The following is a 26,292-nucleotide window of genomic DNA, read 5'->3' as shown; positions in this document are numbered from 1 at the left end:
CCCGTGGCGTTCTTAAATAATCAGTTGCTTTAAATTTCCTAGCTATGATTTATAATCCTTGCTTACCCCTAGTGAGGTGGAACAAAGGAATTCTGATTTCTTGGAGGAATGGCTGAATAAGATAACTTCATCACCATGTTCACAATGTAGCAATAGCTATAATTTTGAAACACTGCATAGAATTTAGCCAGATGATTCCTCATATAAGTGGGTAGCTATGAAAACATCTCCAATAAAGGGGGCTGGGCTAAGGCTCTTCTTCTTAATTATAGTGAAAGAATAGAGTGACTTCCCATCACCAGGCCCCCAGAAAGTGAACTTGATCCTTTCTATCTGCACTCTTGTTTGGTAACTAGATGGCCTAGTCCCACTCCTCTGATGCAACTGCAGTTTAACAAGCTTGAAAACCTTAAGCTTTCTTGTTTAAGCTTTCTACTTTGAAATGTGTAAGAATCTGGTATCTTGATTTTTTTTGGAGTACTTTTTTCAGGAGAGTGATCAGGAAAACTAAAGGTAAAAAGGCCTGGTGGATTTGTGTTCCAGGCTGAGAAAAGCTGTAGGTTCTTAAGTTTTGAGTTTTCTATTGTTATCAATTCTAAAGTAGAAGGAGATGATTTAATGAAAGAGCACAGAATTGAGAATCAGAAGACATGGATTTTAATTTCAGCTGTGGCATATACTTATCCTGGTGACTTCTGCCAAGTTCCTCAGTCTACCTGAATAAAGTATCTTTATTTGTCAGATGGGAATATTTGAACCTGTGTTGCTTATCTTACGTGTTTATGGTGAAAAACACATAAAATAATGTGAAACTACTTTAAAAAGTATAAAGTATGTACAAATGTAAGAGATTAGCATAACTATCTCAGTCACTTTGCACTCTTTGAAGTGATCTTTATGTTCTCAGTTCCTGACAGCTGTATACATGAAGGTAAGAGATTTAGGATTTGGTTGGCTTGGAAGATTTGTCTCGTTTCTTGTCCTTTTCCTTTCTTTCTTCTCCTCTTTTAAACATTTAAATCAATGATAAAAGATACTAAGCAGAGGGAATAATTCACAGTGTGTCTGAATGAGCAGAATCCAGACAGCCAAATCAATACAGCCAAGCTCATATTGACATTCTTATAACGCCCTCTAGGTTTTTAATTGACAATTTTCTGCCTTCTCCTGTCCCCCTAGCCCCCTGGTTTTCAGATGTATTAACTCACCAGCACAATCTTCTGTTTTTCAGTGGAGCTTATGATTAGATAATTGTCTACATTTGTGCTACATTTTCCAAAGTAGAACAAGTTTTTCTCCATCCCCGCTCTTGTGGCTCTTCCATTGGATTACTGCACAAAGGTTACTGCACAACTGAGCATAGGTACTTAAGGAATTTTCCCATTTGCCAGTTTAAAAGAAAAGCACCTAGAATAAGGCCAAGGATACTTGGGGTCTTAAAATAGTTCTTGTCCATGCATGGTGGCTCATGTCTGTAATTCCAGCAGTTTGGCAGGCCAACGTGAGAGAATCACTTGAGGCCAGGAGTTTGAGACCAGCCTGGGCAAGATAGCGAGACCCTGTCTTTACAGAAAATTTTAAAAATTAGCCAGGTATGGTGGCAAGCACCTGTAGTCCCTGCTACTCAGGAGGCTGAGCAGGGGAGGATCGCTTGAACCCAGGAGGTTGAGGCTTCAGTGAACCATGATCATGCCACTGCACTCCAGCCTGGGCAACACAGCAAGACACTGTTAAAAAAAATTTTTTTTTAAGTTCTTGAGGAACCTGTGTTTTTCATTCGGTAGATGTGGATTGAATCCCCACTATGTGCAAGGCACGTTTGCATTGAGGATGTGTCAGAAACAAAATGATTATGTAAGACAAACTGGGGAAAAAATAGGAACATGAAAAGTTTAAGCTTAAAAAATAATATGCCCCTTAAAAAAGAATATGTTACACAAGTCTGAAGCAAGTGAATATGCTAATTAGAGAAACAGATTTGATTGTGTGCCAGGAATGGTTTCTTGGGGAGAAAAAAAAATAGTCATCACTGATGAGTGAATGTGTAGACAGTATTGAATTTCTTTACAGTTGTACTGTAAAGGCAAGCTTCTTATCAGTGCTGTTGCAGAAGAGCCTTAAACATTGGTTTCAATCCATGAAATAGTCTGAGAAATTCCGGTTTTCCAGAACATGTTTCCTTCATGTTCACTTCAGGATATTGGATATAGAGGGAAGTGGGTGGAGCTCTCTTTAGAGCTCCAAACAGAATCTTTTGCTTGGACGATGGGGCCAGGTTGAGTGGGGGGCTGCCTGGACTCCAGGTTCCCTCTACCCTCTAACATAAGCAAGATTCCTTTCGCAAGACAAAACAGGCACATACTCCTAGCTTGTGGAATTCTGAGGTATCCAAGGAGATGGTGGTGGTTGTTGGGGTTTTTTGGTTTTTTTTGAGATAGGGTCTCACTCTGTTGCCCAGGCTGAAGTGCAGTGGTGCGATCATGGCTCATTGCAGTCTCCCAGCTCCTCGGGTCAAGTGATCCTCTTGCCCCAGCCTCCTGAGTAGCAGGAGCTACAGATGTGTGCCACCACACAGACTAATTTTTGTTTTTGTTTTTGTTTTTGTTTTTTCTTTTTTGTAGAGTCAAGGTCTTGCTATGTTTCCCGGGCTGATCTTGAACTCCTGGGCTCAAGCGATCCTCCTGCTTCGACCTCCAAAGTGCTGAGATTACAGGCATGAGCCACCATTCCCAGCCCAAGGAGACATATTCTAAGAATTTAAGGCTGGGCGCGGTGGCTCATGCCTGTACTCCCAGCACTTTGGAAGGCCGAGGCGGACGGATCACGAGGTCAGGAGACCGAGACCATCCTGGCTAACACAGTAAAACCCTGTCTCTACTAAAAATACAAAAAAATTAGCCAGGCGTGGTGGTGGGTGCCTGTGGTCCCATCTCCTCTGGAGGCTGAGGCAGAAGAATGGTGTGGACCCAGGAGGTGGAGCTTGCAGTGAGCCAAGATCGCGCTACTGCATTCCAGCCTGGGGAATGGAGGGAGACTCCATCTCAAAATAAGTAAATAATAAAAAATAAATAAGTAAAAATTAAAAAAAATTTTAATACGTTTTTGGATTAGTGTGGAGAGAAAACCTAGTATAGCTGTTGATCATTGACACTCCCAGGGATTTAAATTTGGCTCATTCCCATTTTCAGCTTGAGTTCTTTGCTTTTTTGGAACTAGTACATTTGTTCCAAATTTAATAGTTTAAAGGGCTTTAAAAATTATTTCGTGTTTATAAAAGAGATAGGAGAGCATCTTTCTCTATTTTAATATGTATTTCCATGCATCTGAAACTAGACTTTTTAAAGAAATAGGTTAAAAACAAAGTAAGTAGTCTAAATTATAGAGAAAAAGAAGCTAGTTGGTCTTTAGTCTTGGTACCATATCTGGGACTCTTCAGACCAGTAGTTGGTGTCTTGTCCAGCTTCGAGCAGTCATGATGATATGATGCCATCTGGCATTTGTATGAATCTTGCTATTTTTTGAGGCCTTCTAACATGTGTTTTACCGTTTGTGTGTTTCAGCTGCCCTGTGGGATATTGCTGTAGATGATAGAGAAGTTTCTAAGAAGTTAAGAAATTTGCTCAAGATCACAGTTCACCAGAGAGCTAAGAACCCCCAGGTCCAATACGTTTTATTTATTTATGTGTTTACCTTGTGCTTTAGTGCCCCCAACTGTTCACAGCTGAGTATTCAAAGGTGCTGCTAACCCGCCTAGAGACATGCAAAGGGGAAGGATAAAACAGAAAAGAAGAAAGAGTGACAGAGCTTAAATAGTGCAAAAAGTGGGAATGAGCAAGTTATAATAAATTAAGACAGAATTTTAGAGCTTTTGCATTTTGACTCTATCATTTATTGTATTGTGATCTTGAGCAAGTAACTTGATACCTAACCATCAACCTTATCTATAAAATTGGAATAATATTGATAAATTTATCACTGAGCTAAATAAGGCTCAATTGAGGATGATGTATGTGGCATGTATTTTATGAACTCTAAAGCCCGTAAGTTGGCATCTTCGAAACATTCTTCAGAATTACACTGCTTATCTCTGCTGGACACACAAACACAAGATACTGCCAGAAACTGGGCAAGAGGCTATTTGTGAATCTCAGAAAGGACCTAGTAAGAAAATGATGCTTTGTTTTAGAATACAACTTAACTTAGGCTACAGGCACTCTTTCTGTCTCTAGCTCATGTCACAATTCCTTTTTGGGATTGAGGCCTGAAAAACCAGTTACTCATCATTCTTCCTACAAGGATTTATTTACTCGTTAGGCTGGAGGGTCAGAGAGACTAACAGATTCTTCTATGCAGCAGAGCGGGTCTGGCCCAGGTTAGTTCTAATTGAGGATGAACAGGTGAGGGAGGCAGGGGAGCTAAATAACAGTTGTGTGATCTAGGACCAGCTTCTCAACCTCTGGTGTCAGTTTCCCCATCAGTAAATCAGGGATAAACAAAACACTTAACAATGCTTTAAAACAAGATCAGAATATTATCTGAAACTTTTTCTTTTCTTTTTTTTTTTTGTTTTTTTGAGACAGGGTCTTGCTCTGCTGCTCAGGCTGGAGTGCGGCGGTGGCGCAATCATAGCTCTCTGCAGGCTCAACCTCCCAGGCTCAAGCAATCCTCCTACCTCAGCCTCCTGAGTAGCTGGGACTATAGGCGTGAGCCACCATACCTGGCTAATTTTTTATTTTTTATTTTCTGTTGAGATGGGGGTCTCACTATGTTGCCCAGGCTGATCTCAAACTCCTGGGTTCAAGTGATCCTCCCGCCTTGGCCTCCCAGAGTGCTGGGATTAGAGGCATGAGCTACCACATGTGGCTGAACCTTTTTCCTTAAAGGTCCAGATATTTTAAGCTCTGCAGCTGTATGATTTTTGTTGTAACTCTTCAACTCTACTGTTTAGCATGAGAGCAGCCATAGACAATATAAACTAATTAGGGGCTGGGCATGGTGGCTCACGCCTGTAATCCAAGCATTTTGGGAGGCCGAGGTGGGCAGATCACTTAAGGTCAGGAATTCAAGACCAGCCTGGTCAACATGGTGAAACCTGTCTCTTCAGAAATACAAAAATTAACTGGGTGTGATGGCAGGTGCCTGTAATTCCAGCTACTTAGGAGGCTGAGGTGGGAGAATCGCTTGAACCCAGGAGGTGGAGGTTGCAGTGAGCCAAGATCATGCTGTTATACTCCAGCCTGGATGACAGACCGAGGCTCCATCTAAAAATAAATAAATACATAAATAATTAGGGTTGATGCCTTCCGGTGAAACTGTTTCTAAAAACAGGCTGTAGGCCAGATGTGGCCTGTGAGCTATAGTTTTTAGACCCTTCCTTGCTTTAGAATACTTCACTAAATACTTGATCTTTTTTCTCCATCATACAAAATACTGCTTGTGTTTTATTGGTGTCATATATGCAGAGATGGTTTAAGTTTGAGCATTCAAAGGATGAGGAAGAATGTGTGTGAAGTAAGATGTTATGTATCATTTTCTGTTCCACAGAAGTAAGTTTTCAAATGTTCTGTTCATGCCTTCCCATCACTTTCATTGTTTATACCAGTTGCTGTGCCTTCATTGTTTTTCTAGTTATAGTACAACTATATTATGATCTGGCTCCTGTTTCAAAGATTATATTATACTAGATACCAAATAGAAAAATAGTTTTGTTTTTGAAGGAAAAGTGGCTCTTCTGCCAGTTCGAAAATGTGTCCTTGTGAACAGATCTTTAGGGAGAGCAGTGTGCAGCCACTTCCAAGCCTAAGTCTTTTAGGAAGCATGGTTTTCCAGTAGGCACTTTGAAAAGCGGCTTCTTCTTAAGACAGATGTACCCTCAAACGTCAAACTTGGAATTAATCAGAGTTGGGGAAGTAGAGCTATGTTATTCATTCTTGTATTATAGTAGTGAAGACTATTCAGTAGCCTGCCAGTAAATATGACCAGCTGGTACCCAGCTATGTGTGTAAGTAATAAGGTTTCAGGCACTAAGCGTAGTCCTTTCTTGCATGACTATATAAAAACTTTAGATGAGTTTAAACAGAGACTATTGAACCTTCTGTTCTCTCTAGTCACTTTGCCTTCCCTTGTATTCATTCATTTATTGCATCTTCAAGTAGTGAAGTGTAGGACTTCCCTACCAAACCACCAGACCCCTTTGGAATGTGTTCAGTATGCATCATTGCTGGAGTGGCTTAGTAGAGTGACTGACCCAGGGCCACCAGCTAGTAGGCAGCAAGCGGCCAGTACACAAACATAGGTCTTTTAATTTTCAGACCAGTTCTTCTTGTGAAATTTTCAATTTTAGATTGGTTTTTATTTTGGAAAGTATAAACTTTCTTAAGGCTAGAAATGCTTTTTAGCTATTGTGATTGATAATGGCATAAGTCCTAAGGTCCATCTGTGTAAACATAAAAACCAAATTGTCTGTTAGTAAATAAATCCTACCCCCCTGTCCCTCATCCATCCATTTATTTTTATTAATATTCTTCCTTTCTCTGTATCTCTCATCATCATTTAAAATACAACATCTTACAAACCTTAGCTCATTTAAATGAAGAAACCTAGAACTAACCTCAACAAATACCTGAGCAGTACTGGAACATAAAATGCTTGTGATAGTGCTGCCACTAGAGCAAAATACAATAAAACTAACATCATAATAAAGAGAGTCACACAAATTTGTTGGTTTCCCAGTGCAAATAGAAGTTATGTTTGTGCTATAGTGTAGTCTATTAAATGTGCAACAGCATTATGTCTAAAAAATGTACATATCTTAATTTTAAAATATCTTATTGGTAAAAATGCTAATTACCATCTGAACTTTCAGCAAGTCATAAGCTTTTGCTGCTTGAGGGTCTTGACTTGATGATGATGGCTGCTGACTGATTAGGGTGGTAGTTGCCGAAGGTCGGGGTGGCTTTGGCAATTTCTGTGTGTGTGTTTTTCTGTTTTGTTTTTGAGATGAGTTTCACTCCTGTTGCCCAGGCTGGAGTGCAGTGGCGCGATCTCAGCTCACTGCAACCTCTGCCTCCTGGGCTCCAGCAATTCTCCTGCCTCAGCTTCCCGAGTAGCTGGGATTGCAGCCCCCTGCAACCCCCCCTCCCCGGTCCCCCACACCCAGCTAATTTTTGTATTTTTAGTAGAGACGGGTTTCACCATGTTGGCCAGGCTGGTCTTGAACTCCTGACCTCAAGTAATCCACCCACCTCGATCTCCCAAAGTGCTGGGATTACAGTCTCCCAAAGTGCTGGGATTACAGGCGTGAGCCACCGCATCTGGCCTGTTTTTTTTTTTTTTTCTTTTGGGAGAGAGTCTCACTCTGTCACCCAGGCTGGAGTACAGTGTCATGATCTCGGCTGATTGCAACCTCTGCCTCCCAGGTTCAAGCCATCCTCCTACCTCACCCTCCCAAGTAGCTGGGACTGCAGACACATGCCACCACACCCAGCTAATTTTTGTCTATATTTTTTTGTATAGACAGGGTCTGCTGTGTTGCCCAGACTGATCTTGAGGTCTCAAACTCCTGGGCTCAAGTGATCCTCTCGCCCTGGACTCCCCAAGTGCTGAGATTACTGGCGTGAGCCACTGGGCCTGGCTGGCAATTTCTTAAAATAAGGCAGCAGTGGAGTTTGTTGCTTCAGTTGACTCTTCCTTTCCTGAAAGATTTCTCTGTAGCATGCTTTTCTGTTTGATAGCGTTTTACCCAGAGTAGAGCTTCTTTCAGAATTGGAGTTTGTCCTCTCAAGTCCTGCCACTATTTTATGAACTAAGTTTATATAATATTCTAATGTTCATAGCATTTTCATTGGTGGTAGGTTCCATTTCAAGAAATCATTCTTTGCCTTCTATAAGAAGCAACTCTTCATCTGTTAAAGTTTTACATGAAATTGCAGCAATCCAGTCACATCTCAGGCTCCACTTCTAATTACAGTTCTCTTGCTGTTTCTACCACATCTACAGTTACTTCTTTCACTGAAGCCTCGAACCCCTCAAAATCATTCAGGAGGATTGGAATCAACTTTAGACTCCTGTTAATGTTTATATTTTGACCTCCTCCCACGAATTTTGAATTTTTTTTTTTTTTTTTTTTTTTTGAGACAGAGTCTTACTCTGTTGCCCAGGCTGGAGTACAGTAGCACGATCTTGGTTCATTGCAGCCCTGACCTCCCAGGCTCAAGTGATCCTCCTACCTCAGCCTCCCGAGTAGCTGGGACTATAAGCATGTGCCACCACACCCAGCTAATTTTTGTATTTTTTGTAGAGACAGGGTTTTGCCATGTTGCCCAGGCTGGTTTTGAACTCCTGAGCTAAAGCAGTACTCCCACCTTGGCCTCCCAAAGTTCTGGGATTACAGGTGTGAGGCACTGTGCCTGGCCATGAATATTCTTTTTTTTTTTTTGAGACGAAGTCTTGCTCTGTCACCCAGGCTGGAGTGCAGTGGCATGATCTCGGCTCACTGCAACCTCCACCTCCTGGGTTCAAGCGATTCTCCTGCCTCAGCCTTCCTAGTAGCTGGGATTATAGGCCACACCACCATGCCCAGCTAAGTTTTGTATTTTTTTAGTAGACAGGGTTTCACCATGTTGACCCAGCTGGTCTCGAACTCATGACCTTGTGATCTGCCCGCCCCGGCCTCCCAAAGTGCTAGGATTACAGGCATGAGCCACTGTGCCCGGCCTGCCATGAATATTCTTAATGGCATTTAAAATGGTGAATCCTGTCTAGAAGGTTTTCAGTTTACTCAGATCTGTCTGAGGAATCCCAGTCTATGGCAGTTGTATCCTTATGCAGTGTTTTTATTTTTGAGACAGTCTCACTCTGTCACCTAGGCTGGAGTGCAGTGGCGTGATCTCGGCTCACTGCAACCTCATGCTGCCTCTAGAATAGCTGGGACTACAGGCGTGCACCACCAAGCCCGGCTAATTTTTGTGTTTTTAGTAGAGATGGGGTTTCATCATGTTGGCCAGGATGGTCTCAAACTACTCACCTCGGGTGATCCTTCTACCTTGGCCTCCCAAAGTGCTGGGATTATAGGCATGAGCCACTGCGCCCAGCCATGTATTTCTTCAATAATAAGACTTGAATGTTGAAATTACTCTTTGATCCATGGGCTGCAGAATGGATATTGTGTTAGTAGGTATTAAAATACTAATCTCGGCCGGGCGTGATGGCTCACGCCTGTAATCCCAGCACTTTGGGAGGCCGAGATGGGAGGATTACTTGAAGTCAGGAGTTTGAGACCAGTGTGGCCAACATGGCGAAACCCCATCTTTACTAAGTAAATTAGAAAAACTAGCTGGGTGTGGTGGCGCATGCCTGCCATCCCAGCTACTCGGGAGGCTGAGGCATGAGAATCGCTGGAACCCAGAAGGCGGAGTTTGCAGTTACCTGAGATGACACCACTGCACTCCAGCCTGGGCGACGGAGCGAGACTGTCACAAAACAAAACTCTGATGGAGTTATACAAGGAGATTAATGTTATTTGTTTTTTGAGATGGAGTCTCACTCTGCTACCCAGGCTGGAGTTCAGTGGTACCATCTTGGCTCACTGCAACCTCTGCCTCCTGAGTTTAAGCTATTTTTCTATCTCAGCCTCCTGAGTAGCTGGGGTTACAGGTACCCACCATCACGCCCAGCTAATTTTTGTATTTTTAGTAGAGACTGGTTTCACCATGTTGGCCAGGCTGGTCTAGAACTCCTGACCTCAGGTTATCCGCCCACCTCGGCCTCCCAAAGTGCTGGGATTACAGACGTGAGCCACTGTGCCCAGCCTCCATCAGAGTTTTTGGATGACCAGGTAGGTATATTGTTAGTGAGCAGTAATATTTTGAAAGGAATCTTTTTTTTCTGAGCAGTAGGTCTCAACAGTGAACTTAAAATAGTGAACCATGCTGTAAACAGATGTGCTGTCATCCAAGCTTTGTTCCATTTATAGAGCAGAGGCAGAGTAGATTTAGTATAATTCTTAAGGGCCCTAGAATTTTTGGAATGGTAAATGAGCATCGGCTTCAACAGGCATTGACTTCTCCTCTAGCTATGAAAGTCCTTGATGGCATCTTCTTCCAGTAAAAGTCCATTTTGTCTACACTGAAATTCTATTGTTTAATGTAGCCAGTTGCATCAGTTACCCTAGGCAGATCTTCGGGATAACTTGCTGCAGCTTCTACGTTAGCACTTGCTGTTTCACCTTATACTTTTATGTTACGGAAATGGCTTCTTTGCTTAAACCTCATGAACCAACTTTTCTTTTGCAGCTTCCTCACCTCTCTCAGCCTTCATAGAATTGAGGAGAGTTAGGGCATTGCTCCGCATTAGGCTTTGGCTTACAGGAATATTGTGGTTGGTTTGATCTTCTGTCTAGACCACTGACACTTTCTTCATATCAGCAGTAAAGCTGTTTGCTTTCTTATTTGTGTGTTCACTGGAGGAGCACTTTTAATTTCCTTCAAGAACTTTTTCTTTGCATTCACAGCTTGGGTAAGTGTTGGGTGCAAGAGGCCTAGCTCTTGGTCCATCTCAGCTCTTTTTTGTTGTTGTTGTTTTGAAACGGAGTCTTGCTCTATTGCCCAGGCTGGAGTGCAGTGGTGCAATCTCAGCTCACTGCAACCTTCGCCTCCTGGGTTCAAGAGATTCTCCTGCCTCAGCATCCTGAGTAGCTGGGATTACAGGTGCCCACCACCACGCCTGGCTACTTTTTGTATTTTTGGTAGAGCTGGGGTTTCACCATGTTGGTCAGGGTGGTCTCGAACTCCTGACCTCAGGTGATCCACCCTCCTCGGCCCCCCAAAGTGCTGGGATTACAGGCATGAGCCACTGTGCCCGGCCCCATATCAGGTTTTGATGTGCTTTCCTTACTAAGCTTAATCATTTCTAACTTTTGATTGATTGATTTAGAGACAGAATTTTGCTCTGTCACCCAGACTGGAGTGTGGTGGCATGATCATAGCTCGCTGCTGCCCAAGGGATCCTCCCACCTCAGCCTTCTGAGTAGCTAGGACCACAGGTGTGTGCCACCAGGACTGGCTAATTTTTCTTTTTCTTTTCTTTTCTTTTTTTTTTTGTAGAGATGGTGGGTGTCTCTCTGTGTTGCCAAGCTGGTTTCGAACTCCTGGACTCATGCAGTCAGCCCTTCTTGGTGCCCCAAAGTTCTGGGATTACAGGCGTGAGCCACCGCACCTGGCCTTTAGTTTTTAAGTGAGAGATGTGAGACTCTTCTTTTACTTGAATGCTTAGAGGCCGTTGTAGGGTTATTAAGTGGCCTAATTTCAATTGCTGTGTCTCAGGTAATAGGGAGGCCCGAGGAGAGGGAGAGAGACAGGGGAAAGGCCAGTTGGTAGAGCAGTACCTGTGAAGCACAGTAAAGTGAAATGCAATAAAGTGAGGTATAGTTGTAAAAATGATGTCATCTCGTGACAGAGGAAGATATGATGAAAATGCAGGTCACAAAAGTGAGTGAAGAAGGTATGTGTCTTGGTCATAGAGAGATACTTGTTGACATGTTAAGTTGGAGATGCACAGGAAATGGTTGGGAACTCAACCCAAAAAGCCTAAGGGCTGCAAGTTGGATTGGGGAACATTAAAGGGGAATGACAATACCAACATTATATTTGTTTCGCAGTCAGTACTGGGCTAAGATATATTTGTTTGCATTTGACAGTGAGAGCATTATTTTTAGGTAAAATGTGTCTTCCCAGGGTGGTTCAACTAGTGCATTGGGTCTTCAGATAATGTTATTTGATTATAGTATTGATGAAGAAAAAAGAAATCAGTTCCTGGCCGGAGTCACTCTCTGTGTGGAGTTTGAGCATTGTCCCCGCGTCTGTTTGATTTTTTCCCCCAGTACTCTGCTTTCTTCCCACATCCTGAATATGTGCATGTTAGGTTAATTGGCACATCTAAATAGTCTCAGCCTCAGTGAGTGTGTGCCCTGTGATTGAATTGTCCAGGGTTGGTTCCTACCTTGTGCCCTGAACTGTTGTGATAGGCTTCAATCATCTGCAACCCTCAACTGGAATAATTAGAAAAATAATCATCTTACTTTTTTTTTTTTTTATAGACAGAGTCTCGCTCTGTCTCCCAGGCTGGAGTGCAGTGGCATGATCTTGGTTCACTGCAACCTCCGCCTCCTGAGTTCAAGTGATTCTCATGCCTTAGCCTCCCGAGTAGCTGGGATTACAGGCACCTGCCACCATGCCTGGCTAATTTTTATATTTTTAGTAGAGATGGGGTTTCACCATGTTGGTCAGGCTGGTCTTGAACTCCTGACCTCAGGTGATCCTCCTGCCTCGGCCTCCCAAAGTACTGAGATTACAGGTGTGAGCCACTGCACCTGGCCTTTCTTTTTCCTTTTTTTGGGGGGTTGGGGGAGACGGAGTCTTGCTCTGATGCCAGGCTCTAGTGCAGTGGTGGCGCAACCTTGGCTCACTGCAACCTCCACCTCCCAGATTCAAGCGATTCCCCTGCCTCAGCCTCCTGAGTAGCTGGGACTACAGGCGCGCACCACCACACCTGGCTAATTTTTTATATTTTTAGCGGAGACGGGATTTCACCATGTTGGCCAGGATGGTCTCAATCTCCTGACCTCGTGATCTGCCCACGTCGACCTCCCAAAGTGCTGAGTTTACAGGCGTGAGCCACTGTGCCTGGCCCTGGCCTTTGTTTTTCTTAATCTTTATTAAATGTATGTATAGCTCATAGTTATTTCAGTGTTTAATATTAGAAGTGTCTTGATCTTTATTTAGAAGTTTGGTGATGTTTTTGTGACCAGGAATATGGCATAGGAACTAACTCTTATTTATATCAATTAGACTTTGGTAAAAAAGTTGGTTTTGTTCTGTGTTTGGCTTAAGTTGCAGTTTCCAAGAGCCTATCGAAGACATTAAGGAGGACTTACTCTGCTTTTGGAAGCAGCGTTGGTCAAGAATTGGGTTTCATTTTAGGGGAGCTTCCTGTGGTCTTTTTCCCTTGAACAGTTGTGATGTTAGGTTTTTAAATATTATCTCCCAACAACATCTGTTTGGTTTTAGTTACCTCCAAGAGCTGTATTGTAGGTTTAGGCGTACTATGAAAGAGTTTAGTATAGAGAATGAAGTGCACGCCAAGGAATAGAGAGCTGAACTAAAGTCTAAAGGTCCTGAGTTTCAGAAACCAGGTCATATTGCAATAAACCTTAGATTTCTTTTTATTTATGAGGTTGATAATTTTGATACATCCTGTTGTTCCATGCCCAGGCATATCTCTAAGGGAAGATTTGGCAGGCATGGTACCTGGTTGAGAGCAAGAGCTTGAAAGATTTCCAAGACAGCTTTAAAAGAGGAACACTCTGATTTTGGAATGTTTTGAAAACTTCCGAGGTTTCATTTTTTCTTTAAGAATGACAAAGAGTAACTGGATATAAGAGTAACACCTAGATTGCCCACTCATTAGTGGTCTGATTAAATCATCTCACTTCTGCATGATTTTCCCCTTATCTTCTTGCTAATGGATGGCCAGGCAGAGATATTTATCCTCCTCCTACTTACCCATTGTCATTAATATTTCAGACTTTGCTAATCTATCCTGGTCACTTTTCTGAAGTGGTTCTGACTTTCAAAAGATTTACACTTGGGAATAGTATGCACCCACATTTCCAGCCTTTAAGTCCGCCTTGCAGCTTCCAGGACTGTCTTAGATGTTTGTGTGTGTGTGTGTGTCCTTTCTGTCCTCCCCTTTTATTTTAAATCTACTTTAGTAAGTCAGTTTCAGGTAGATTTCTGATTGCAGTCTTGCTTTAAAGTCCGGGAGCTCATTTATCATTTAGTCTAAGCTTCTGGAATAGCTTGTATAACCATTTCCTTTGGTTAGGCAATTCCAATAAGTATTTCAGGACCAAGCTTTCCAAGATGCCTTTTTTTTTTTTTCCCTGAAAGGCCATAGCCAGCATCAGTCTTGTCCCTCCTCTTAGGGGTAATTAGTTATCAGACTGTGTGCTAGATATTGGGAGGGATCCAGAGAGATGAATCATATGCAGATCCTACTCTCAAGGAGCTTGTATAGCAGGAGGGGAAATAAGACATACACATTGATGTGTACATCATACAAGGTATCAAATACAGTGAATGATTGTACAAGGTAATGTGGTGAGGACAGAAAAAGAGGTGCAGATCGGGGCTCCTTAAGGCTCCCAAGGGAGGGAGCAGTTCCAGAAAGCAATAGAGAATACTTCGTGGAGAGATAGCAATTGAGTTGAGTGCTTGTAGTCCCAGCTACTTGGGAGGCTGAGGTAGGAGGATTGCTTGAGCCCAGGAGGTGGAGGCTACAGTGAGCCAAGATGACGTCACTGCACTCCAGCTTGGGTAACAGAGTGAAACCCTGGCTCCGGAAAAAAAAAAAGAGAGAGAGAGAAAGAGAGGGTAGTTTAACATAGAATGAAGAGGATCCTGGAATGAGCCTCTTCTTTCTTTTATTTTTTATTATTGTAATTTTTTGGGGGCAGGGTCTCCCTCTGTTGCCCAGGCTGGAGTGCAGTGGTGTGATCATAGCTCACTGTAGCCTCAAACTCCTGGATTCAGGAGATGCTTCTGCCTCAGCCTCCTGAGTAGCTAAGACTTACAGGTATGTGCCACAATGCCTATTTAAAAAAAATTTTTTTTTTTTTACTCTTCTTTTTGAGATGGAGTCTTGCTCTGTCGCCCAGGCTGTTGGGCGGTAGCATTATCTTGGCTCACTGCAACCTCTACTTCCCAGGGTCAAGTGATCCTGTTGCCTTAGCCACCCAAGTAGCTGGGATTATAAGCATGTGCCACTACGCCAGGCTAACTTATTTTGTATTTTTAGTAGAAACGGGGTTTCACTATATTAGCCAGGCTGGTCTTGAACTCCTGACCTCAAGTGATCCTCCACCTTAGCCTCCCAAAGTGCTGGGATTACAGGCATGAGCCACAGCCCCTGGCTTAAATAAAAAAAAAAAAAAAAAAAACAAAAAAAAAAACCTTTTTTTAAAGACAGAGTCTCACTGTGTTACCCAGGCTAGTCTCAAACTACTGGCCTGAAGTGGTTCTCCTGTCTCAGCCTCTGGAGTTGTTGGGGTTATAGATGTAAGCCACAGCACCCAGCCTCCTCTTACTTTTAAATACTTTCTTTCCCTTATTAGCCTAGAAGATGAACCCATGGGCTTGTAGATGTTGTAAATGGATGACTTCTGTAGCAAAATCAGTTTATTTGCAATTAATGCGTTAAGATAAGAGGTGGTGATTAAGGTTGCTTTATTTATCTATCTATCTATCTATCTATCTATCTATCTATCTATCTATCTATCTATCTATCTATCTTATTTATTTATTTATTTATTTTTGAGACAGAGTCTCGCTCTGTCACCCAGGCTGGAGTGCAGTGGTGTGACCTTGGCTCACTGCAACCTCCACCTCCTTGGTTTGCAACCCCCACCTCCTTGGTTCCTGAGTAGCTGGGACTGCAGGCATGTGCCACCACAGCCAGCTAATTTTTGTATTTTTAGTAGAGACAGAGTTTCACCATGTTGGCCAGACTGGTCTCGAACTCTTGACCTCAGGTGATCCACCAGCCTTGGCCTCCCAAAGTGCTGGGATTACAGGCGTGAACCACCACGCCTGGCCTGCTTTATATATATAATTTTAATTGTTGGGTGTTTTTAAAGCTCCATGCAAAGAATGGATCTGCTTTATGGAAAGCCTTTTGACTAAATGTACTCACTTTTTCCAGGAATTTACGTTAACAATTTATGTTCTTCTAAGAGACATTACTAATAATATCTGCAAAGGTGTTAGAAAACATGCTCCAAACCTTTTTCTCTTTTTTCTTTGTGAGAAGATCTTATGTCCTTCAAAGGAAGATTACTTTTGTCTTTTGAAGTCAGGAATTTATAAAAAGAGTTTGCTGGATGGAAAAACCATAAAGGCCATAACTCTAAAACCTAATGTAAAGAAGAACAGTTAGAGCTGTCCAAAGATGGGAAAGAATGTCTTACCACTAAGCCAGTTTCCCGGAACTGGAGTGGGGGGCCCTCAAATGTAAGGCAGTTGACCACTTAAGATAGAATCACCTGGGGTTGGGCAGAGGTTGAAGAAAAGCTGCGAGCATCTTATAAACAGGTGGGCCTGAGTGTCTCCTTATGTCTTTTTTTTTTTCAGTCCTAAACTTCTGTGATGCAGTAAAATGTAAAGGATATTATTGACTTGTATTTTTTGCATTTACCTATTTGGGATTTCCTAATGGAGATAGGCTTCTCAATTTTAAAACTTAACCTTTAATACATTTTCAGTTCCAAAAAAATTTGATAACTTCTGTTTTGTACCTAACTTCCACTACCACAGCATGTGGCTCTGAGCCAGCCACAGATTCATGATCTGTTGACTACACAGATGTTTGGAGGCTGATCATGCCTGCACATCCGTAGTTGGGACAGTTCAAAATTTAAAAACAGACTGCACAGATGGTTCTAGACGTGCTTTTTGAATTGTGTACCTTTGTAATGTTTTGGGGGGATATCAGAAGACAGCCAGAATTTGTTACCAGACTTTTAAATTGTACAGATCTTTGTACTCCAGCTAAACCTACTCATCCATTAGCAAGTATACAGAGATATCATCCTGGCAATTGCGCATCTTTCTTCTTTGACCTTAGCAGTTTGCATGGCAGATTGTGCCAAGATGAGGCCTGTCCAGGGACCCATGCAATAAAAGGTTAGATTCTTTTGAAGTTTTTTGATAATTGTTTTTATTTCCAGAAAGATATTTTTGTTTGCCCCATTTAAAAAGGTTAAATTGAGTCACTCTCTTCACTTTCATGAGTACCTTATAGGAAACTATTAATAATGATAAATAACTAAACTACTTTAGATTACCTTAATTTGTTGTTGTTGTTGTTCTTAGTGTATCTAAGAGAGTAGCATATAGGCCATGTGTATGTGGTGATAAATGAAAATGCAGGGGTCTTACTTGGTTATTTAGGACTTAAGATTTTATCTAGTCATTTTCAACTGTGATCGAACACTTCCCTTTAACTCCCTTCAGAAACTCCAAGATCATATTGTATCCCAGGTACAAGAATTTCTGTTCAGCTGTTTGTAGGCCTCCACCACAAGAAATTGGCTCCAAACCTATTCCCATTACATCATCACCCACTAATGTCATTACACCAGAATGAAATCTGCTTTGAAGCTTGTATTTTTGTTTTCCTTCCCTTTCTTTCCCCTCATTATTTCCTTTAGAAGGGAAAGGGAAGAAAAAAAAAGAAAAAAAATCAGAGACCTGTAAACATTTAACAGTGAATTGGATATCCCCACAGGCTAAACCTAGAGTTGTCAGCTTTCATTCCATTCTGCTGTGATAGGGTGTTCTGCTCAGTGTGTATCCACATGGAGCCTGGAAAGTAACAAGTCTAGTCATGTGACAACTGGCTTTGGTGCTTGCTTTCAGCCCCTCAGAATTAGTTCCTAATGACTCACATAGTTCTCTGCCAGCATCCCGTCACTGGTATGTTAAACCTTTTCAAATAATTCCTCAGAATAGAAATTCTTAGGAGAGCACTAAATTTCTCCATTCTTTGTGTTTAAACTGTTCTTGCACTTAAATATTTGCCAGATAAGCGCTTAAGACATTATAATACAGGTTGAGTATCCTTACTCTGAAAATCTAAAATCCGAAACTTTTTGAACCCTGACATGACGCTCAAAGGAAATATTCATTTTGGATTTTGGATTTTCAGATTTGGGATGCTCAACCAGTAAGTATAATGCAAACTTACTCCAAAATAAAAAAAAAAAATGGACTGGGCTTGGTGGCTTACGCCTGTAATCCAAGCACTTTGGGAGGACGAGGCAGGTGGATCACCTGAGGTTAGGAGTTTGAGACAGCCTGGCCAACATGATGAAACCCCATCTCTACTAAAAATACAAAAAATTAGCCAAGCTTGGTGGCAGATGCCTGTAATCCCAGCTGCTTGGGAGGCTGAGGCAGGAGAATCACATGAACCTGGGAGGCGGAGGTTGCAGTGAGCTGAGATTGCAACACTGCACTCCAGTCTGGACAACAAGAGCGAAACTCTGTCTCAAAAAAAAAAAAAAAAAAAAGTCAAAATCCCAAACACTTCTGGTCCCAGGCATTTCAGAATTTCACGTAAGGGATACTCAACCTGTGTTATCTACAGTTATACAGTTATAGCTGATATGGGGATCCTTATTCATATCTTCCCTCCTTTGTCACAAAGCAGTTGACTAAATGCAGGTTCTAGCCCTCTTTCTGTATCCTAATTTTAATTCTTTTTTTCTTTTTTTTTTTTTTTTGCGATGGAGTGTTGCTCTGTTGCCCTGGCTGAAGTGCAATGGCATGATCTTGGCTCACTGCAACCTCTGCCTCCTGGGTTCAAGTGATTCTCCTGCCTCAGCCTCCCGAGTAACTGGGATTACAAGCATCTACCGCCATGCCCGGCTAATTTTTGTATTTTTAGTAGAGATGGGGTTTCACCATGTTGCCCAGACTGGTCTCGAACTCTTGATCTCAGGTGATCCACCTGCCTCGACTTCCCAAAGTGTTTGGATTACAGGTGTGAGCCACTGCACCTGGCCTCTGCTTTGTTTTTTTTAACTGTCTTTAAGGCTTCCGGTTGCCAGTGTGCTGTGTTAGGCTTTATGTTTAATAACATGGTTCAGGTTCGGGAAGAACTGGCAAGTAGTTTCATTTCAGAGGCTTCATGTTACCTACACAGTTATTGGCCTCATGTCCTTTGAGGCAGATTTGCCTGAGATTAGAAGGAATCATCATCATCAGGAGCCCCAGAGAAACAGGACCACAGTGTCTAAAACAAAAGAAGAAACCTAGCACACACACTCTTTTTTTTAAGAGACAGAGGCTTGCTGTGTTGCCCAGGCTGTCTTGGAACTCTTGGGCCCAAGTGATCCCCCTGCCTCACCTTCCTGAGTAGCTGGAACCACAGGCATGCGCCATTGTGCCCAGCTTGGCTTTTATCTTTTAAGACTCTGGGTTTACATTTCTGTACAGTACTAATCACTGGGGACTTTTAATATAAAAATTTGCTGAAGGCTGTGGCATGGAGTATGAGAAGCCACAGAGAATTTGAAAAAGCTTTGGAGGGAATGGCATTGAAAATTATGGGCTAGACTAGGGCAACAAAATACTTTCCTCACCCCACACCCATGTAAGAAGTTAAAAGTCCTTGATTAACATTAGGATTTCAGCTTACATTTCTAGCAACTTTTGATTTTCTAGTTGGAGCTCTTTAGCAGTCTCTATGGTATAAGCTAGATAGAAGGAAAAACTTTCCTACCAATGTTTTTAAGATGTAAGTCTGTGTTAAAATCTTTTTAGTATAATTACATACCTTATCAAACTGAAAAATTGAATAGATTCATAAAAACATCCACAAAGATACAAATGCCTAATCTGGACAGAAAGTCTGACTTTATTGTTTCTAATGTGTCTTATGTATATGTTTATTTTCAGTTGTCACGATGTCCACAGAAGGAGGATTTGGTGGTACTAGCAGCAGTGATGCCCAGCAAAGCCTACAGTCATTCTGGCCTCGGGTCATGGAAGAAATCCGGAATTTAACAGTGGTGAGGAAGAATGAGAAACTTTTATTAGAAACTTTTAAAGAGTATGAGGGCTATGGGAAATTAACCAAAACTCAGACTAAAGCATTTTTAATTTCAAGCACATTTACGAGGCATAGTTCATCCCTGACCTGTGGGTAGGAAAATGAAAACATTTGCCTTCTGTGAGGTAACTGCAAGAGTGTCTTTTATATCTCAGTGGTCTTCCATAAGCATGTGGTGTGTAGTGGATACTTTGACTTGGAGGTAGTTTAATGTGAGGCATATCCTTTAGGACTTGTAGGAAAACAGAGATCTCATCTTCCTTCTGTAGCTCTAGCTCAATTTTTTAGGCCTGATTTAATGGTCCTGCCACATTTCTAGAACTTGGTAAAAAATATTGGACAATTTATTCAACAACAAATCTATTGTGAGCCAGGAACTCTTTCCAGGTGTTAAAAAGATACACTTTGATCACTGTTTCTCAACAGCTGCATTATTGACAGTTTGGGTTAGATAATTCTTTGTTCTGAGGGGCCGTCTTATGCATAACAGCATGTTTAGCAGCACCCCTAGCCTCTATTCACTAGATGCCAGTAGCACCCCTCCCCGAGTTGTGACAACCAAAAAATGTCTCCAGACATTGGGAAATGTGCCTGTGGGCAAAAATCATCCCTTGTTGAGAACTACTGACTCACAATAATTAAATATAACCTTGACCTGTGAGGAGCTTACAATCTAGTAATTACAATCAGACTCATTTAGTCAGTAGGTATTTATTAAGTACTTACTGAATCAGGCACACTGATGAGTCCTGAAGCAGTAAAAGTCAAGGAGCACAAAGGACATAGTGCTTGTTTGTTTCTGGTTGAGTTAGGTAAGGGTTTAAGTAAAGGGAACATTTTTGTTGAGTCTTAAAATATGAGTAAGCGTTCACCAGATGTGAAGGATGGGAGGGCAAAGACAAGGGCATGCATAAAGGCATGGAGGCCCAGTGGGGAGGGCCTTATAGTTAGAGGAACATCAAGACATTCAGAGTGCCTGAAGGTTACTGTGTGTTTAGTGGAGGTTGAGGGAAGGAGTAAGTATGTGGTGTGAGAGTGGTAGTGGAAGGTGAGGCAGGTTAGAGTTGGAGTATTTTCATAATACAGTTGTCATGTCCTTAATGAAGAATGTTCATTAAGGTGTCATTTTAGTACATACTGAAGGAGTTCCCTGTGTTGGCTATGTCATTCCTGCCCTGGAAATACTAGTATCCTGGCAGAGCAGACACTGGATTCCTTCCTGATGTAGAATTAATGTTGCAGTTGCTTAGGGTTAGTGACCTTTACCTTCTGACGTTACAATGTCAGTTTATTCATTCACTCAACAAATACTTACTATGTACCAACTAAGGCTATGCTAGATACTGTGGATATGGTAATGAACCAGACAGACAGGATCATTGCACTGAACCAGACAGACAGGATCATTGCACTCATGGAACATATATTCTGATGAGACAGGCTAATAAACAAGTAATTAATGGAATGAAATAACTTATTATGATAAATGCCCACTGACTTCAGGGATGAAAAGTAATTCATGTTTTGGATATACCTCTGGGTCACATTTGTTTATATGAAGAGTTTTCGGCAGTTGAACTTGGCTTGGCCTTTCTCAGACTGGCCTGGGTTCAGAGTGGATTTCCACTGAAAAGTCATTGTTCCTCTTCTGCAGTCTAAGGTAGTAGTTATCTAAACTGTCTCAGATATAAAAGAGAAGGTAGGGAGAAATGAAACTGTAAAGTCAGAAATGGGGTGTTTTGTTCATATTTTAGGGGGATAATCTCATGATTATGCTTATCAGCTTTTGGTGCTGGGGTCAGCTTGGTGTAAAATGAATGCTCTCCTGGGGTGTGGTGGGACTAGGCCGATCGAGCAAGTCTGTGCTGCAGCTTGAGCCGAGAGGCATAAATCCAGGATTAGGCAAGTGGCCAGATAAACTCTGGAGGTTTAAGCTCAGCACTTAACTTTTCTGTTTTGTTGGACTTTGATTTTTTTTTTTTAGTTGTAGTAAAAAAACCCATAAAATTTCACCCCTTATCCATTTTTAAATGTACAGTTCAGAAGTGTTAAGTATAATCACATTGTTATGAAACTTATCTTGAGAATTTTTTCATATTGCAGTACTGAAACTGTGCACTCTCTAAACAACCACCATTCTGATTTCTATGAATTTGACTATTTTTGATACCTCATAGAAATGGGATCATATCGTACAGTCCCCTACTTATGATGATTCTACTTAATGTTTTTTCCACTTTACAGTGGTTAGAAGGTGATGTGCATTCAATAGCAGTTGTACTTTGAGTACCCATTCAACCATTCTGTTTTTCACTTTCAATCTACTATTCAATAAATTATGAGATACTCAACACTTTACTATAAAATAGGGTTTGTGTTAGATTATTTTGCCCAACTTTAGGGTAATGTAAGTGTTCTGAGCACATTTAAGGTGGGCGAGGCTAAGCTATGATGTTTGATAGGCTAGGTGTAGTAAATGCATTTTCAACTTAGGATCTTTTCAGCTTACAATAGCTTTATCAGGATGTAACCCCATTGTAAGCAGAACAACATATGTATTTGTCTTTTTGTCTTACCTTATTTCACTTAGCATGTCTGTTGAAGCATGTGACAGGATGTCCTTCCTTTTTTATCTTTTTTCTTTTTTTTCCTTTTTGGAGATAGAGTCTCACTCTCTCTTCCAGGCTGGAGTGTAGTGGTACAATTATGGCTCACTGCAGCCTCGACCTCTCAGGCTCAAGCAATCCTCCTGCCTCAGCCTCCTGAGTAGCTGAGACTACAGGTGCGTGCCACCACACCCAGCTAATTTTTGTATTTTTCTGTAGAGGCAGGGTCCCACCATATTACCCTGGCTGATCTCAAACTTCTGGGCTCAAGCAATCCTCCCACCTCCGCCTCCCAAAGTGCTGGGATTATAGGTGTTAGCCACCATGAGTGGCCTTTGTTTTTTTCTTTTTTAAAGAGACAGGGTCTTACTCTTTTGTTCTTTGCTGGAGTGCAGTGGCAGGATTATAGCTCACTGTAGCCTTGAACTCTTGGGCTCAAGGGACCCTGTCACCTCAGTCCCCCAAGTAGCTAGGACTCTAGTTGTGCACCACCGACCTGGCTAATTTAAAAAAAAATCTTATGTAGAGATGGCGGTGTCACTGTTGCCCAGGCTGGTCTCAAATTCCTGGCCTCAAACAGTCCTCCTGCCTTGGCCCTCCAAATTACTGGGATTACTGATGTGAGCCATCATGTCTGGCCTATCCTTTTTTTTAAAGGCAGAATCATACCCTGTTGTATGTATATACCACATTTTGTTTATCTGTTCATCTGTTAATGGACATTTGGGTTGGTTCCACCTCTTGGCTATTGTGAATAGTGCTACTGTGTTACATGAGTGTGCAAATACCTCTTCAAGACCCTGGGCTTTGATTTGTAACCTGCTTGGTTTACAAGTTTGATTGCCAACAAAGCTGATCATGATGCTGACCAAATTTTAGTACCTAGACTTTTAGTCTATCGGAAGTTAAAAGAGAATTACTTTGAGGGATTCAGTTTTGGTTCAGGTTTTGTGTGTGAAGAGAAAGAAAAGTAAAGAGGAAGTTGTCTTTAGTCATTCTTGTATTGGTGACTAATTAAAATTCTCCTATGTACTTTTGAAAGGGACTCCTAGACCTCTGCCAAGCTATGTCTTTTATATCAGGTGCTTAGAACAATGTCTGGCATATAGTAGGTGCACAATAAATATTGAACAAATTAGACTCCACTTCAGGTTTAGTGCAAAGCAATATCAGTTCCATGTTTGAGTAAGAATGCAATCCAGTAAAGTCAAGGTAATTTTTTTCCCTTTGTATGACTCTTATTTTCCCCTCTTCTCAGAAGCACAACACGTGATGGCATCTGCTTCTCTGACTGTGCTGCTGCCTGTGTAACATGACCAAACATTTTAGCATTTAATCTGTGCCTTTCCAGAACTCAACAATACTTAAAACTAGACTTCCTCAGATGTGCCAGAGCCTCTTAGGTTGACACCTCAAAATATCTAACAGATTAAAAAAAGAAAAAAAATTCCTTATGTTTAAACTACCCAATCATAAGTAAAACTTATGAGAATATTCATAAGGTGTGATCTCAGACTGGGACACAAATTGTTCCAAAAAGAAGTAATTAAAGTTTGCTAGATGATGTATTTCATGATGTGTTGGAAACACTGGCCTCAAGTCCTTTTGGTCTGAGTCCTGTAAAAGCAATTTATATCTTTCATTTTAGCTTGTTCTCTTGACTCTTAAAAGCTCTGTAATTGTCTGTAAATCCAGGTGGTGTTCAGCTCGGATTGAAATTAATTAAAAACCATACCAAGATGATTGTTTCCCAGAGTGATTGTGTAAAATACTATATTCCTGCACAGCAGAGCTCTGGGAACAATATATAACAGACTTCTTCATGTTGAGTTTTGCCCCACTGGGCCTCTTTGAAAATAGGAAAGAGAAAGCTAACTTTGTCTTTACGGAGGTGAGTTGGGGGCATTTGGGCAACGAAACTGAATTTCGAAAAGAAAAATCTAATTCTGTACTTACTACTTTACATCCCATTCAGCCTTCAGTTTACTGTAATTCAGTGCCTAGGTCACTTTCTTTTAATTGGCAGTTTCATCTTTTCATTCCTCAGTGCCTTCTGATTGGGTGATGACTTTCTAACATCACAATCAAATCAGATAACTGTTTAAACAAGAACTTGGTGGTGAAGGTTGGTGGACTGTTACAAAACAGGACCTGTGCTGTGTGAGCCACTCCTGTAGAGCAGTGCTTCTCAAACTTTATTGTCTGTATGAACCACATGAGGGAGGATCTTCTTAAAATATTGATGCTGATTTAGTAGGTTAGGAACAGAACCTGGGATTCTGTTTCTTTTGAGTTCCTAGGTGATAACCATTGCTGCTCCAAGGACCTTACTTTGAGTAGCAGGGCTATAAAGCAGTAGTCCTTAACTCTCGCTTGGATCATAGTCACAGGGGAGTTTTCAAAAAACATGATGCCAGTACTCTACCCACTAGAGCAGGGGTCCCCAGGCCCTGGGCCATAGACCTGTATGGGTCCATGGCCTGTTAGGAACCTAGGAACTGGCCTGCACAGCAGGAGGTCAGTAGCCAGTGAGCAAGCATTACCGCTTGAGCTCCCCCTCCTGTTAGATCAGCAGTGGCATTAGATTCTCATAGGAATGTGAACCCTATGGTGAACTGCACGTGTGAGGGATCTAGGTAGCACACTCCTTATGAGAATCTAATGCCCACCCTGCCCATCTTTGGAAAAATTGTCTTGCACAAAACTGGTTCCTGAGGTTGGGGACCACTGACCTAGAGTTCCTGATTCAGCTGGTCTCCAGGAGAGAGCTCAGGCATCTTGTTTTTCAAAAGCTTTTCCGGTGATTCTAATGTGCAGCCCCAAGATTGAGAATCATTGCTTTCACAAGGGTTGAGAATCTTGACTTGCCAGAGTGCCTGACTGGGTAGGCCTGGAAAAGATTTCTCTTTATTATTTGAAACTCTGGATGTTCTTTAGTGCAGCCCAAGATCCGCTGACTTTTCTTTGGCTCCAAACTCTCATTGAGTGAATTCAGTTTTGAATTTGTCTTGAAATGCAGCAGTTTCAGATGACAGCATTTTTAACATAGTTCTTTAGTAGTTGTCAGGAGCATGAGAATGTTCTGAAAGATAATCTGCTCTTCTCCTTACTGATGTAACTCCCAAAAGTAGGGGGGAAAAAAGTATGTGTCAGCTGTTCTTCCAGTTGGATCAGTATCAGGAGAAGGAGTTAAGGAGTTAAATGTTACTCCCTTCAGTTACATAGTAGCCAGTGAAGTGGGGAGCATGAATCCAAGTTTTAGGGGCCTCAGTCTACTGTTTGTAGAGGGCCTCCCCTTTCCAACAAGCTTATGGTAAATCCTTACATGTAACTAGAAAGCTACAATAGGATTAATAGAAAACAGGGTGATTGTCAACAGGGTTGAACCATACACACACCTCAAGATCCACTTTTACACACTGCTCCTTGAGATCTCAAGGTTTCAGGAACATGGAAAAATAGTTTGTCACAAATAAAAGCTTTGGGAAGGAGATTAAAGCAGAGCTTATTATAAATTTCTGCCGCATTTTACATCTCTGCAAGACGGGAATGATCTCTTGATCCTTGACTTTTGTTGCTTTTGATTAAAGAATATAAATTGAAGGAGTAATATTTTACTCTTTCCATTTGGGGAAAGAGGTCTTTATCAGCTTTGGGCTTTAGTTCAGTAATCATGGAACATTCTTGTACAAATTATATTTAAAACCAAGCCAAATGAGAGCACACTTGCAAGAGAGCTAAATCTATGATCATCTTGTGCTGTATGTATCAGCCTGGGAGGCTTTCCAAAGGAATGATCATCCCTAGCATTCTCTTTGGCATTTCTGTGTAGTGTCATCATCTTCTGTGATATGCCACACAAGAAGGAAGACCAGTGGTTGATTTCTGGGATTAAACTTTAAAAAAAATCTCTTAAGGGTCTGGCTCCAACCCAGTATCCTCTTTCCTGCTTCTCCCCTCTGTACTCAGGTCATAGATCTAAAACTTAAATAGACTGATTTTTTTGTATCTCTGTCTT

General features: G+C 41.6%; 1 protein-coding gene across 5 annotated transcripts in view; it reads left to right on the top strand.

Annotated features, from left to right (window-relative positions):
- Positions 1–26,292, top strand: part of NFYC (nuclear transcription factor Y, gamma) — an 80,532-nt gene that overhangs the window by 27,975 nt on the left and 26,265 nt on the right. For all 5 annotated transcript variants that reach the window (XM_011977630.1, XM_011977629.1, XM_011977628.1 and 2 more), the window contains exon 2: positions 19,515–19,627. In XM_011977630.1, the coding sequence (XP_011833020.1) occupies positions 19,523–19,627 (105 nt within the window). In that variant the 5' untranslated portion in view covers positions 19,515–19,522. The remainder of the gene's footprint in view (positions 1–19,514; positions 19,628–26,292) is intronic.

Source organism: Mandrillus leucophaeus, unplaced genomic scaffold (genome assembly GCF_000951045.1).
Source record: "Mandrillus leucophaeus isolate KB7577 unplaced genomic scaffold, Mleu.le_1.0 Scaffold182, whole genome shotgun sequence".
Taxonomy (NCBI): domain Eukaryota; kingdom Metazoa; phylum Chordata; class Mammalia; order Primates; family Cercopithecidae; genus Mandrillus; species Mandrillus leucophaeus.
Note: the sequence above shows the minus strand (reverse complement) of the source record. Positions and strands in the feature narration are given on the sequence as shown.